This window comes from Entelurus aequoreus, linkage group LG14, assembly GCF_033978785.1.
Source record: "Entelurus aequoreus isolate RoL-2023_Sb linkage group LG14, RoL_Eaeq_v1.1, whole genome shotgun sequence".
NCBI classification, from domain to species: Eukaryota; Metazoa; Chordata; class Actinopteri; order Syngnathiformes; family Syngnathidae; genus Entelurus; species Entelurus aequoreus.
Window position 1 is genome coordinate 3,470,675 of NC_084744.1, and position 15,544 is coordinate 3,486,218.

At 37.8% G+C, this 15,544-nt stretch overlaps 1 protein-coding gene across 6 annotated transcripts in view; it reads right to left on the reverse strand.

Annotated features, from left to right (window-relative positions):
• Positions 1-728: 728 nt before the first annotated feature.
• LOC133664262 (cordon-bleu protein-like 1) overlaps positions 729-15,544 on the reverse strand; it is a 53,076-nt gene continuing 38,260 nt past the window's right edge. For 3 of the 6 annotated variants that reach the window (XM_062068772.1, XM_062068775.1, XM_062068771.1), the window contains exons 11-13: positions 9,628-10,628; positions 5,235-5,453; positions 729-5,171 (exon numbers count right to left, since the gene is read on the reverse strand). In XM_062068772.1, coding sequence (XP_061924756.1) covers positions 5,241-5,453; positions 9,628-10,628 — 1,214 coding nt within the window. In that variant the 3' untranslated portion in view covers positions 729-5,171; positions 5,235-5,240. The remainder of the gene's footprint in view (positions 5,172-5,234; positions 5,454-9,627; positions 10,629-15,544) is intronic. The other 3 variants (XM_062068773.1, XM_062068776.1, XM_062068774.1) reach the window with 3 other exon arrangements.

Below are 15,544 nucleotides of genomic sequence, written 5' to 3' on the forward strand. Positions count from 1 at the left end.
TGATGCACATATGCACTTATGGCCGTCATGTTGCACATATGCACTTATGGCCGTCATGTTGCACATATGCACTTATGGCCGTCATGTTGCACATATGCACTTATGGCCGTCATGTTGCACATATGCACTTATGGCCGTCATGTTGCACATATGCACTTATGGCCGTCATGTTGCACATATGCACTTATGGCCGTCATGTTGCACATATGCACTTATGGCCGTCATGTTGCACATATGCACTTATGGCCGTCATGATGCACATATGCACTTATGGCCGTCATGTTGCACATATGCACTTATGGCCGTCATGTTGCACATATGCACTTATGGCCGTCATGTTGCACATATGCACTTATGGCCGTCATGTTGCACATATGCACTTATGGCCGTCATGTTGCACATATGCACTTATGGCCGTCATGTTGCACATATGCACTTATGGCCGTCATGATGCACATATGCACTTATGGCCGTCATGTTGCACATATGCACTTATGGCCGTCATGTTGCACATATGCACTTATGGCCGTCATGTTGCACATATGCACTTATGGCCGTCATGTTGCACATATGCACTTATGGCCGTCATGTTGCACATATGCACTTATGGCCGTCATGTTGCACATATGCACTTATGGCCGTCATGTTGCACATATGCACTTATGGCCGTCATGTTGCACATATGCACTTATGGCCGTCATGTTGCACATATGCACTTATGGCCGTCATGTTGCACATATGCACTTATGGCCGTCATGTTGCACATATGCACTTATGGCCGTCATGTTGCACATATGCACTTATGGCCGTCATGTTGCACATATGCACTTATGGCCGTCATGATGCACATATGCACTTATGGCCGTCATGTTGCACACTTGCACTTATGGCCGTCATGTTGCACATATGTACTTATGGCCGTCATGTTGCACATATGCACTTATGGCCGTCATGTTGCACATATGTACTTATGGCCGTCATGTTGCACATATGCACTTATGGCCGTCATGTTGCACATATGCACTTATGGCCGTCATGTTGCACATATGCACTTATGGCCGTCATGTTGCACATATGCACTTATGGCCGTCATGTTGCACATATGCACTTATGGCCGTCATGATGCACATATGCACTTATGGCCGTCATGTTGCACATATGCACTTATGGCCGTCATGTTGCACATATGCACTTATGGCCGTCATGTTGCACACCTACGCCAATGGCTGTCATGTTGCACATATGCACTTATGGCCGTCATGATGCACATATGCACTTATGGCCGTCATGTTGCACATATGCACTTATGGCCGTCATGTTGCACATATGCACTTATGGCCGTCATGTTGCACATATGCACTTATGGCCGTCATGTTGCACATATGTACTTATGGCCGTCATGTTGCACATATGCACTTATGGCCGTCATGTTGCACATATGCACTTATGGCCGTCATGTTGCACATATGCACTTATGGCCGTCATGATGCACATATGCACTTATGGCCGTCATGTTGCACATATGCACTTATGGCCGTCATGTTGCACATATGCACTTATGGCCGTCATGTTGCACACCTACGCCAATGGCTGTCATGTTGCACATATGCACTTATGGCCGTCATGATGCACATATGCACTTATGGCCGTCATGTTGCACATATGCACTTATGGCCGTCATGTTGCACATATGCACTTATGGCCGTCATGTTGCACATATGCACTTATGGCCGTCATGTTGCACATATGTACTTATGGCCGTCATGTTGCACATATGCACTTATGGCCGTCATGTTGCACATATGCACTTATGGCCGTCATGATGCACATATGCACTTATGGCCGTCATGTTGCACATATGCACTTATGGCCGTCATGTTGCACATATGCACTTATGGCCGTCATGTTGCACACCTACGCCAATGGCTGTCATGTTGCACATATGCACTTATGGCCGTCATGATGCACATATGCACTTATGGCCGTCATGTTGCACATATGCACTTATGGCCGTCATGTTGCACATATGCACTTATGGCCGTCATGTTGCACATATGTACTTATGGCCGTCATGTTGCACACTTGCACTTATGGTTTCCACGGGAGCAGCTGGAAGGATCACAGCTTCAGTTTTACGTCACCTTTATTCCTTATTTCTGGCATACAGCTTCAGCACATTTAAATAGAAAAGACTCCTCTGCGGGTCTTTGAGTACCATCAGCCTGACCTGGACTATTATGGACTATTGCCCCAACACACTTCACTACAACTCTGAAAATCAACATTTAGAGAATTGTTTATATTCTGCTCCTCTAAAACAGCAATGCATGAAATGCAAGTTAGAGCATCACACTGAAAATAGAAGCGGCATTAAAGGAAGTCCATGAAGGGTCAGGTCTATGAAGGTGTCTGGGACCAGAGAAGTCCATGAAGGGTCAGGTCTATCAAGGTATCTGGGAGAAAATAAGTCCATGAAGGGTCAGGTCTATGAAGGTGTCTGGGAGCAGAGAAGTCCATGAAGGGTCAGGTCTATGAAGGTGTCTGGGAGCAGAGAAGTCCATGAAGGGTCAGGTCTATGAAGGTGTCTGGGAGCAGAGAAGTCCATGAAGGGTCAGGTCTATCAAGGTGTCTGGGAGCAGAGAAGTCCATGAAGGGCCAGGTCTATCAAGGTGTCTGGGAGAAAATAAGTCCATGAAGGGTCAAGGTCTATGAAGGTGTCTGGGAGCAGAGAAGTCCATGAAGGGTCAGGTCTATGAAGGTATCTGGGAGAAAATAAGTCCATGAAGGGTCAAGGTCTATGAAGGTGTCTGGGAGAAAATAAGTCCATGAAGGGTCAAGGTCTATGAAGGTGTCTAGGAGCAGAGAAGTCCATGAAGGGTCAGGTCTATCAAGGTATCTGGGAGAAAATAAGTCCATGAAGGGTCAAGGTCTATGAAGGTGCCTGGGAGAAAATAAGTCCATGAAGGGTCAAGGTCTATGAAGGTGTCTGGGAGCAGAGAAGTCCATGAAGGGTCAGGTCTATGAAGGTATCTGGGAGAAAATAAGTCCATGAAGGGTCAAGGTCTATGAAGGTGTCTGGGAGAAAATAAGTCCATGAAGGGTCAAGGTCTATGAAGGTGTCTGGGACCAGAGAAGTCCATGAAGGGTCAAGGTCTATGAAAGTGTCTGGGACCAGAGAAGTCCATGAAGGGTCAGGTCTATCAAGGTATCTGGGAGAAAATAAGTCCATGAAGGGTCAGGTCTATGAAGGTGTCTGGGAGCAGAGAAGTCCATGAAGGGTCAGGTCTATGAAGGTGTCTGGGAGCAGAGAAGTCCATGAAGGGCCAGGTCTATCAAGGTGTCTGGGAGAAAATAAGTCCATGAAGGGTCAAGGTCTATGAAGGTGTCTGGGAGCAGAGAAGTCCATGAAGGGTCAGGTCTATGAAGGTATCTGGGAGAAAATAAGTCCATGAAGGGTCAAGGTCTATGAAGGTGTCTGGGAGAAAATAAGTCCATGAAGGGTCAAGGTCTATGAAGGTGTCTAGGAGCAGAGAAGTCCATGAAGGGTCAGGTCTATCAAGGTATCTGGGAGAAAATAAGTCCATGAAGGGTCAAGGTCTATGAAGGTGCCTGGGAGAAAATAAGTCCATGAAGGGTCAAGGTCTATGAAGGTGTCTGGGAGCAGAGAAGTCCATGAAGGGTCAGGTCTATGAAGGTATCTGGGAGAAAATAAGTCCATGAAGGGTCAAGGTCTATGAAGGTGTCTGGGAGAAAATAAGTCCATGAAGGGTCAAGGTCTATGAAGGTGTCTGGGACCAGAGAAGTCCATGAAGGGTCAAGGTCTATGAAAGTGTCTGGGACCAGAGAAGTCCATGAAGGGTCAGGTCTATCAAGGTATCTGGGAGAAAATAAGTCCATGAAGGGTCAGGTCTATGAAGGTGTCTGGGACCAGAGAAGTCCATGAAGGGTCAGGTCTATGAAGGTGTCTGGGAGCAGAGAAGTCCATGAAGGGTCAGGTCTATGAAGGTATCTGGGAGAAAATAAGTCCATGAAGGGTCAAGGTCTATGAAGGTGTCTGGGAGAAAATAAGTCCATGAAGGGTCAAGGTCTATGAAGGTGTCTGGGACCAGAGAAGTCCATGAAGGGTCAAGGTCTATGAAAGTGTCTGGGACCAGAGAAGTCCATGAAGGGTCAGGTCTATCAAGGTATCTGGGAGAAAATAAGTCCATGAAGGGTCAGGTCTATGAAGGTGTCTGGGACCAGAGAAGTCCATGAAGGGTCAGGTCTATGAAGGTGTCTGGGAGCAGAGAAGTCCATGAAGGGCCAGGTCTATCAAGGTGTCTGGGAGAAAATAAGTCCATGAAGGGTCAAGGTCTATGAAGGTGTCTGGGAGCAGAGAAGTCCATGAAGGGTCAGGTCTATGAAGGTATCTGGGAGCAGAGAAGTCCATGAAGGGTCAGGTCTATGAAGGTATCTGGGAGAAAATAAGTCCATGAAGGGTCAAGGTCTATGAAGGTGTCTGGGAGAAAATAAGTCCATGAAGGGTCAAGGTCTATGAAGGTGTCTAGGAGCAGAGAAGTCCATGAAGCGTCAGGTCTATCAAGGTACCTGGGAGAAAATAAGTCCATGAAGGGTCAAGGTCTATGAAGGTGTCTGGGAGAAAATAAGTCCATGAAGGGTCAAGGTCTATGAAGGTGTCTGGGACCAGAGAAGTCCATGAAGGGTCAGGTTTATGAAGGTGTCTGGGAGCAGAGAAGTCCAGAAGGGTCAGGTCTATCAAGGTGTCTGGGAGAAAATACGTCTATGAAGGGTCAAGGTCTTTGAATGTGTCTGGGGGCAGAGAAGTCCATGAAGGGTCAGGTCTATGAAGGTGTCTGGGAGCAAAGAAGTCCATGAAGGGTCAGGTCTTTGAATGTGTCTGGGGGCAGAGAAGTCCATGAAGGGTCAGGTCTATGAAGGTGTCTGGGAGCAGAGAAGTCCATGAAGGGTCAGGTCTATGAAGGTGTCTGGGAGAAAATACGTCTATGAAGGGTCAAGGTCTATGAAGGTGACTGGGAGCAGAGAAGTCCATGAAGGGTCAGGTCTATGAAGGTGTCTGGGAGCAAATAAGTCCATGAAGGGTCAGGTCTATGAAGTCCATGAAGGGTCAGGTCTATGAAGGTGTCTGGGGGCAAATAAGTCCAGATGTTCTCCTGAAAAACAACAAAGATTTATGAATGAAGAGATGAGAAGTGAAACATGAGTACTTTTCTTACAGAAGATCATTTGCTGTCATCAGGTGCTTCTAATGGTGGCTCTTGGCTTCCGTCTGAGGATGTGGTTTGACTCTGGACCTCGGGCACCTGACCCTGGACTCCTGGCACCTGACCCTGGACTCCTGGCACCTGACCCTGGACCCCTGGCACCTGACCCTGGACCCCTGGCACCTGACCCTGGACCCCTGGCACCTGACCCTGGACCCCTGGTACCTGGCCCTGTAGACATAGAATATTGTTTACATAGAACTGTGACAGCCATGGCCACTAGAGGGGGTCACTTTCCACATTGTTGTCTTTTAGGGTGTCAACTTTGACCCCCAACCCACACATGCATCAACTTTGTGATGTCAACTAATTTATTATGTGTCTACTGAAGATGTTCTTTTATAAATTTATTATGTGTCTACTGAAGATGTTCTTTTATACATTTATTATGTGTCTACTGAATATGTTCTTTTATACATTTATTATGTGTCTACTGAAGATGTTCTTTTATACATTTATTATGTGTCTACTGAAGATGTTCTTTTATACATTTATTATGTGTCTACTGAAGATGTTCTTTTATACATTTATTATGTGTCTACTGAAGATGTTCTTTTATACATTTATTATGTGTCTACTGAAGATGTTCTTTTATACATTTATTATGTGTCTACTGAATATGTTCTTTTATACATTTATTATGTGTCTACTGAAGATGTTCTTTTATACATTTATTATGTGTCTACTGAAGATGTTCTTTTATACATTTATTATGTGTCTACTGAATATGTTCTTCTATACATTTAGTATGTGTCTACTGAAGATGTGAGCAAATGTGCTGGGTCAAAAGTATACATACAGCAGTGTTAATATTTGCTTCCTTGGCAAGTTGACCTGCAATGAGGCACTTCTGGTAGCCATCCACAAGCTTCTGCTTGACCACTAAATTGCTGCAGTTCAGCTAAATGTGTTGCTTTTCTGACATGGACTTGTTTCTTCAGCATTGTCCACACCTTTAAGTCAGGACTTTCTAAAACCTTCATTCTAGCCTGATTTAGCCATTCCTTTACCACTTTTGACGTGGGTTTGGGGTCATTGTCCTGTTGCGTAAGTCTTCAACTATACTAAGTATTTCAATGGTCGGAATCTGCGCTTTTGCATGATATACTAGTTACTATGGTCATCTAATTAGTTACTATGGTCATCTAATTAGTTACTATGGTCATCTAATTAGTTACTATGGTCATCTAATTAGTTACTATGGTAATATACTAGTTACTATGGTCATATACTAATTACTATGGTCATCTAATTAGTTACTATGGTCATCTAATTAGTTACTATGGTAATATACTAGTTACTATGACCATATACTAGTTACTATGGTCATCTAATTAGTTACTATGGTCATCTAATTAGTTACTGTGGTAATATACTAGTTACTATGGCCATATACTAGTTACTATGGTCATCTAATTAGTTACTATGGTAATATACTAGTTAATATGGTCATCTAATTAGTTACTATGGTCATCTAATTAGTTACTATGGTAATATACTAGTTACTATGGTAATATACTAGTTACTATGGTCATCTAATTAGTTACTATGGTCATCCAATTAGTTACTGTGGTAATCTAATTGGGCACTATGGTCATCTAATTAGTTACTGTGGTCATATAATGAGTTACTATGGTTATCCAATTAGTTACTGTGGTAATCTAATTAGTTATATGGTAATCTAATTAGTTACTATGGTCATCTAATTAGTTACTATGGTAATATACTAGTTACTATGGTCATCTAATTAGTTACTATGGTCATCTAATTAGTTACAGTGGTCATCTAATTAGTTACTATGGTAATATACTAGTTACTATGGTACTCTAAATAGTTACTATGGCAATCTAATTAGTTACTGTAGTCATCAAATTAGTTACAATGGTCATCTAATTACTTACTATGGTCATCTAATTAGTTACTATGGTAATATACTAGTTACTATGGTAATCTAATTAGTTACTATGGTCATCCAATTAGTTACTGTGGTAATCTAATTGGGCACTATGGTCATCTAATTAGTTACTGTGGTCATCTAATTAGTTACTATGGTAATCTAATTAGCTGCTGTGGTCATCAAATTAGTTACTATGGTCATCTAATTACTTACTATGGTCATCTAATTAGTTACTATGGTAATATACTAGTTACTATGGTACTCTAATTAGTTACTATGGCAATCTAATTAGTTACTGTGGTCATCAAATTAGTTACTATGGTCATCTAATTACTTACTATGGTCATCTAATTAGTTACAATGGTAATATACTAGTTACTATGGTAATATACTAGTTACTATGGTAATCTAATTAGTTACTATGGTCATCAAATTAGTTACTGTGGTAATATAATTAGTTATTATGGTAATGTACTAGTAAATATGTTAATCTAATTAGTTACTATGGTAATGTAATTAGTAACTATTATGGTAATCTAATTAGTTACTATGTCAATGTATTAGTTACTATAGTAATATGCTAGTTACTATCGTAATATACTAGTTACTATGTTAATCCAATTAGTTACTATGGTAATGTAAGTAGTTACTATGGTAATATACTAGTGACTATGGTAATGCAACTAGTTACTGCGGTAATCAAATTAGTTACTGTGGTCATCTAATTAGTTACTAGGGTAATATAATTAGTTACTATGGTAATATACTAGTGACTATGGTCATGTAATTACTTACTATGGTCATCTAATTAGTTACAATGGTAATATACTAGTTACTATGGTCATCTAAATAGTTACTATGGTAATATACTAGTTACTATGGTAATCTAATTAGTTACTATGGTCATCCAATTAGTTACTGTGGTAATCTAATTGGGCACTATGGTCATCTAAATAGTTACTGTGGCCATCTAATTAGTTACTATGGTAATCTAATTAGTTACTGTGGTCATCAAATTAGTTACTATGGTCATCTAATTACTTACTATGGTCATCTAATTAGTTACTATGGTAATATACTAGTTACTATGGTACTCTAATTAGTTACTATGGCAATCTAATTAGTTACTGTGGTCATCAAATTAGTTACTCTGGTCATCGAATTACTTACTATAGTCATCTAATTAGTTACTATGGTAATATACTAGTTACTATGGTAAACTAATTAGTTACTATGGTAGTCTAATTAGTTACAGTCGTCATCAAATTAGTTACTATGGTCATATAATTAGTTACTATGGTGATATACTAGTAAATATGTTAATCTAATTAGTTACTATGGTAATGTAATTAGTAACTATTATGGTAATCTAATTAGTTACTATGGTAATATATTAGTTACCATGGTAATATGCTAGTTACTATCATAGTATACTAGTTACTATGTTAATCCAATTAGTTACTATGGTAATGTAAGTAGTTACTATGATAATATACTAGTAACTATGGTAATGCAACTAGTTACTACGATAATCAAATTAGTTACTATGGTCATCTAATTAGTCACTAGGGTAATCTAATTAGATATTATGGTAATATGCTAGTTACTATGGTAATATACTAGTTACTATGGTAATCAAATGCGTTACTATGGTCATCCAATTAGTTACTGTGGTAATCTAATTGGGCACTATGGTCATCTAATTAGTTACTATGGTCATCTAATTAGTTACTATGGTAATCTAATTAGTTACTGTGGTCATCTTGTGTGGGCTCTGTGCCGAGGATGTCGTTGTGGCTTGTGCAGCCCTTTGAGACTTTTGTGATTTAGGGCTACATAAATAAACATTGATTGATTGATTGATCTAATTAGTTACTATGGTCATCTGATTAGTTACTATTATTGGCTGTGGAGGGGGGGCGTGGCTTGCGGGCCTGCCGCAGAGCGGGGTGTGTAAGGACCGGCCTCGAAGCCAGCGGCAGGTGAGTAGATTGCCCAGCTGGGGCTTGTTATCTATTCACCTGTCGCCCTTATTAGCAGCAGCCGGTTCGAGACACGTGGTTGGAGTTGGAGTTGGAGTGGGAGTTGGAGCGAGAGAGAGACTCAAAACAAGGACTGAGAAGTCGCAAAGCAGTGTGCTGTCGTGGCGTGTGCACGCATAAAACAATTGTCAAACCTGACTACCGGGCTCACAAGAGGATCTGTCGTGATCAGGGGAACCCACATGAGGGCAACTTCCACATTGGCCAAGTCCCTTTAACACACGCTAGACTAGACAATCTTCTCTTTGTTCACAAATCCAAATCCAGATTCAACATCTGCTTGCGTCTTCACTATAAACCACTTCTACTGTCCTTCAGTTTCTTCCGGTGAACTTTTCTGATCGTTTTTTGTATCGAACAAGCTGCTCCTAAACAAACCAAGTTCTTCAATCTCATCAGGACTCACCTTCAAATCCAACACTGCAGCCTCCTCAACGACGGAACCCGGACCGGCAGCAGGAGGACTCGGCCTCAGCGGAGAGCCGGGTGACTCGGGTCCGCGTGGCAAGGAGTGGCTCCGCCTCACGGCAAAGGACACGGCCTGGGCGAAGCGGGACGGCGTGCTGGGGGAAAAAGGCCTGGGAGTGGCAAAACTCCTCAGTTTCTCCAAGCTTAACCTTTGCTCTTTGCTCTGCCTCGTCTCCCGCACCTGGCTGGGAGCATCAGTCGCCGCTGTGGCGCCCTCGTGTGGTGGTAAGTCCACCTGGTCCACAGAAGCAGGACCGGTCTTGTCTGCGGCTGATGTTACGTAATACCCAGCTGTCTTTTTGTGCTTGGACAAGCGGAAAGAACCCGGCTTGGGTTTAGTTGCGGGTGGAACTTTGGTGGCCCTGACCTCTCCTGGTGGACCTTCTTGAGGTGAGCACAACCTGCTGGGTGGTGAGGCGGGAGTGGACTGAGCTAGGCATCTATCGGCTTGTGGCCCCTCCCCGTCGGACTGAACAGCAGGGGGCAACTCCAGTGTCAGCGCGACTTCAAAGTATCTCAGCTTCTCATTGGACTTGGGAGGCACCACAGTGTACGTGGTCATCCCCACCTTGGGAACGTAGTCCCTGGTCAACTCATTGGAAGGCTTGGGCTCAAAGTCTACGCGGCTGTGGGATTTGGGCGTGGAGTCTTGGCACGAGGAAGCCCCTGAGGCTCGGCTACAGGTGAGGTCGGGGGAAGTGGTGACGTTCGCCGTCTGGTTGGCAGAAGAGATAGCCGGGTCTGTCTGCACTTGCGCGTCCTCGCCACTGGGGGGTGATGCGTCCTTCGTGCCCAGGTGCTCGGGGTCGGACGTCTCCTTCGTGGAGGTTTCCCCAACAGATGCCTGAGATGTCCCTGTACCCTGCGGTGACGGCTGGGGGCCGTCGGTTCCATGGACGCGGTCCTCGTCTCCGGGCTGTTCAGGTGTGGACTGACGTTCTGTCCAAAATAGAAACCATTGTCAGGAAAGTTCAACTTGCAGGTTCTGTTTGCAACTTACAACAGTTTATTCAACAAGAACACTAGCAGCTAGGTCATGTTAGCATTAGTTTTATAATTGTCTACATCAGGGGTGCCCATTAGGTGGATGGCGAGCTAGCGGTGGATGGTGGAGGGTGGAGGGTGTGTCCGTCCATCGCCAGCCAGGCGTTTAAAAAAATACACCTAAAAATGATCGATCATTAATCTTCACTAAGACATCATGATTGACATTCACAGCACCCGAGGGTCTCGTGAGATGACGCTTCATCATCAAGAAAAAAATGACCGACACGAAGGCGAGAATTTTTTATTTCAACCTATTTCAAATGCTGTATATTGGACTGTATTTATATTATTCACATGTGAATAATGCTGTATAATAGACTGTATTTACATTATTCACATGTGAATAATGCTGTTTAATAGACTGTATTTATATTATTCACATGTGAATAATGCTGTATAATAGACTGTATTTATATTATTCACATGTGAATAATGCTGTATAATAGACTATATTATTAACATGTGAATATTACTGTATAATAGACTGTATTTATATTATTCACATGTGAAAAATGCTGTATAATAGACTGTATTTATATTATTCACATGTGAATAATGATGTATAATAGACTGTACTTATATTATTCACATGTGAATAATGCTGTATAATAGACTGTACTTATATTATTCACATGTAAATAATGCTGTATAATAGACTGTACTTATATTATTCACATGTGAATAATGCTGTATAATAGACTGTATTTATATTATTCACATGTGAATAATGCTGTATAATAGACTGTATTTATAGTATTCACATGTGAATAATGCTATATAATAGACTGTTCTTATATTATTCACATGTGAATAATGCTGTATAATAGACTGTACTTATATTATTCACATGTGAATAATGCTGTATAATGGACTGTATTTATATTATTCACATGTGAATAATGCTGTATAATAGACTGTACTTATATTATTCACATGTGAATAATGCTGTATAATAGACTGTATTTATATTATTCACATGTGAATAATGCTGTATAATAGACTGTATTTATAGTATTCACATGTGAATAATGCTATATAATAGACTGTTCTTATATTATTCACATGTGAATAATGCTGTATAATAGACTGTACTTATATTATTCACATGTGAATAATGCTGTATAATGGACTGTATTTATATTATTCACATGTGAATAATGCTGTATAATAGACTGTACTTATATTATTCACATGTGAATAATGCTGTATAATAGACTGTACTTATATTATTCACATGTGAATAATGCTGTATAATGGACTGTATTTATATTATTCACATGTGAATAATGCTGTATAATAGACTGTATTTATAGTATTCACATGTGAATAATGCTGTATAATAGACTATATTATTCACATGTGAATAATGCTGTATAATAAACTATTTATATTATTCACATGTGAATAATGCTGTATAATAGACTATTTATATTATTCACATGTGAATAATGCTGTATAATATACTGTTTTTATATTATTCACATGTGAATAATGCTGTATAATAGACTGTACTTATATTATTCACATGTGAATAATGCTGTATAATAGACTGTATTTATATTATTCACATGTGAATAATTCTGTATAATAGACTGTATTTATATTATTCACATGTGAATAATGCTGTATTATAGACTATTTATATTATTCACATGTGAATAATGCTGTATAATAAACTATTTATATTATTCACATGTGAATAATGCTGTATAATAGACTATTTATATTATTCACATGTGAATAATGCTGTATAATAGACTGTTTTTATATTATTCACATGTGAATAATGCTGTATAATAGACTGTACTTATATTATTCACATGTGAATAATGCTGTATAATAGACTGTATTTATATTATTCACATGTGAATAATTCTGTATAATAGACTGTATTTATATTATTCACGTGTGAATAATGCTGTATTATAGACTATTTATATTATTCACATGTAAATAATGCTGTATAATAGACTGTATTTATATTATTCACATGTGAATAATGCTGTATAATAGACTGTATTTATATTATTCACATGTGAATAATGCTGTATAATAGACTGTATTTATGTTATTCACATGTGAATAATGCTGTATAATAGACTGTATTTATATTATTCACATGTGAATAATGCTGTATAATAGACTGTATTTATATTATTCACATGTGAATAATGCTGTATAATAGACTGTATTTATATTATTCACATGTGAATAATGCTGTATAATAGACTGTATTTATATTATTCACATGTGAATAATGCTGTATAATAGACTGTACTTATATTATTCACATGTGAATAATGCTGTATAATAGACTGTATTTATGTTATTCACATGTGAATAATGCTGTATAATAGACTATATTATTCACATGTGAATAACGCTGTATAATAGACTGTATTTATATTATTCACATGTGAATAATGCTGTATAATAGACTACTTATATTATTCACATGTGAATAATGCTGTATAATAGACTGTATTTATATTATTCACATGTGAATAATTCTGTATAATAGACTGTATTTATATTATTCACATGTGAATAATGCTGTATAATAGACTGTATTTATATTATTCACATGTGAATAATGCTGTATAATAGACTCTATTTATATTATTCACATGTGAATAATGCAGTGTAATAGACTGTATTTATATTATTCACATGTGAATAATACTGTATAATAGACTGTATGTATATTATTCACATGTGAATAACGCTGTATAATAGACTGTATTTATATTATTCACATGTGAATAATGCTGTATAATACTGTATTTATAGTATTCACATGCGAATAATGATGTATAATAAACTATTTATAATATTCACATGTGAATAATGCTGTATAATACTGTATTTATATTATTCACATGTGAATAATGCTGTATAACAGACTGTATTTATATTATTCACATGTGAATAATGCTGTATAACAGACTGTATTTATATTATTCACATGTGAATAATGCTGTATAATAGACTGTATTTATATTATTCACATGTGAATAATGCTGTATAATAGACTGTATTTATATTATTTACATGTGAATACTGCTGTATAATAGACTGTATTTATATTATTCACATGTGAATAATGCTGTATAATAGACTGTATTTATGTTATTCACATGTGAATAATGCTGTATAATAGACTATATTATTCACATGTGAATAACGCTGTATAATAGACTGTATTTATATTATTCACATGTGAATAATGCTGTATAATAGACTACTTATATTATTCACATGTGAATAATGCTGTATAATAGACTGTATTTATATTATTCACATGTGAATAATTCTGTATAATAGACTGTATTTATATTATTCACATGTGAATAATGCTGTATAATAGACTGTATTTATATTATTCACATGTGAATAATGCTGTATAATAGACTCTATTTATATTATTCACATGTGAATAATGCAGTGTAATAGACTGTATTTATATTATTCACATGTGAATAATACTGTATAATAGACTGTATGTATATTATTCACATGTGAATAATGCTGTATAATAGACTGTATTTATATTATTCACATGTGAATAATGCTGTATAATACTGTATTTATAGTATTCACATGCGAATAATGATGTATAATAAACTATTTATAATATTCACATGTGAATAATGCTGTATAATACTGTATTTATATTATTCACATGTGAATAATGCTGTATAACAGACTGTATTTATATTATTCACATGTGAATAATGCTGTATAACAGACTGTATTTATATTATTCACATGTGAATAATGCTGTATAATAGACTGTATTTATATTATTCACATGTGAATAATGCTGTATAATAGACTGTATTTATATTATTTACATGTGAATACTACTGTATAATAGACTGTATTTATATTATTCACGTGTGAATAATGCTGTATGATGGACTGTATTTATATTATTCACATGTGAATAATGCTGTATAATAGACTGTATTTATATTATTCACATGTGAATAATGCTGTATAATAGACTGTATTTATATTATTCACATGTGAATAATGCTGTATAATAGACTGTATTTATATTATTCACATGTGAATAATGCTGTATAATAGACTGTATTTATATTATTCACGTGTGAATAATGCTGTATGATGGACTGTATTTATATTATTCACATGTGAATAATGCTGTACACTACCGTTCAAAAGTTTGGGGTCACATTAAAATGTCCTTATTTTTCAATGAAGATAACTTTAAACCAGTCTTAACTTTAAAAAAATACACTCTATACATTGCTAATGTGGTAAATGACTATTCTAGCTGCAAATGTCTGCTTTTTGGTGCAATATCTACATAGGTGTATAGAGGCCCATTTCCAGCAACTATCACTCCAGTGTTCTAATGGTACAATGTGTTTGCTCATTGGCTCAGAAGGCTAATTGATGATTAGAAAACCCTTGTGCAATCATGTTCACACATCTGAAAACACTTTAGCTCGTTACAGAAGCTACAAAACTGACCTTCCTTTGAGCAGATTGAGTTTCTGGAGCATCACATTTGTGGGGTCAATTAAACGCTCAAAATGGCCAGAAAAAGAGAACTTTCATCTGAAACTAGACAGTCTATTCTTGTTCTTAGAAATGAAGGCTATTCCACTAAATTGTTTGGGTGACCCCAAACTTTTGAACGGTAGTGTATATTACACTGTATTTATATTATTCACATGTGAATAATGCTGTATAATAGACTGTATTTATATTATTCACATGTGAATAATGCTGTATAATAGACTGTATTTATATTATTCACATGTGAATAATGCTGTATA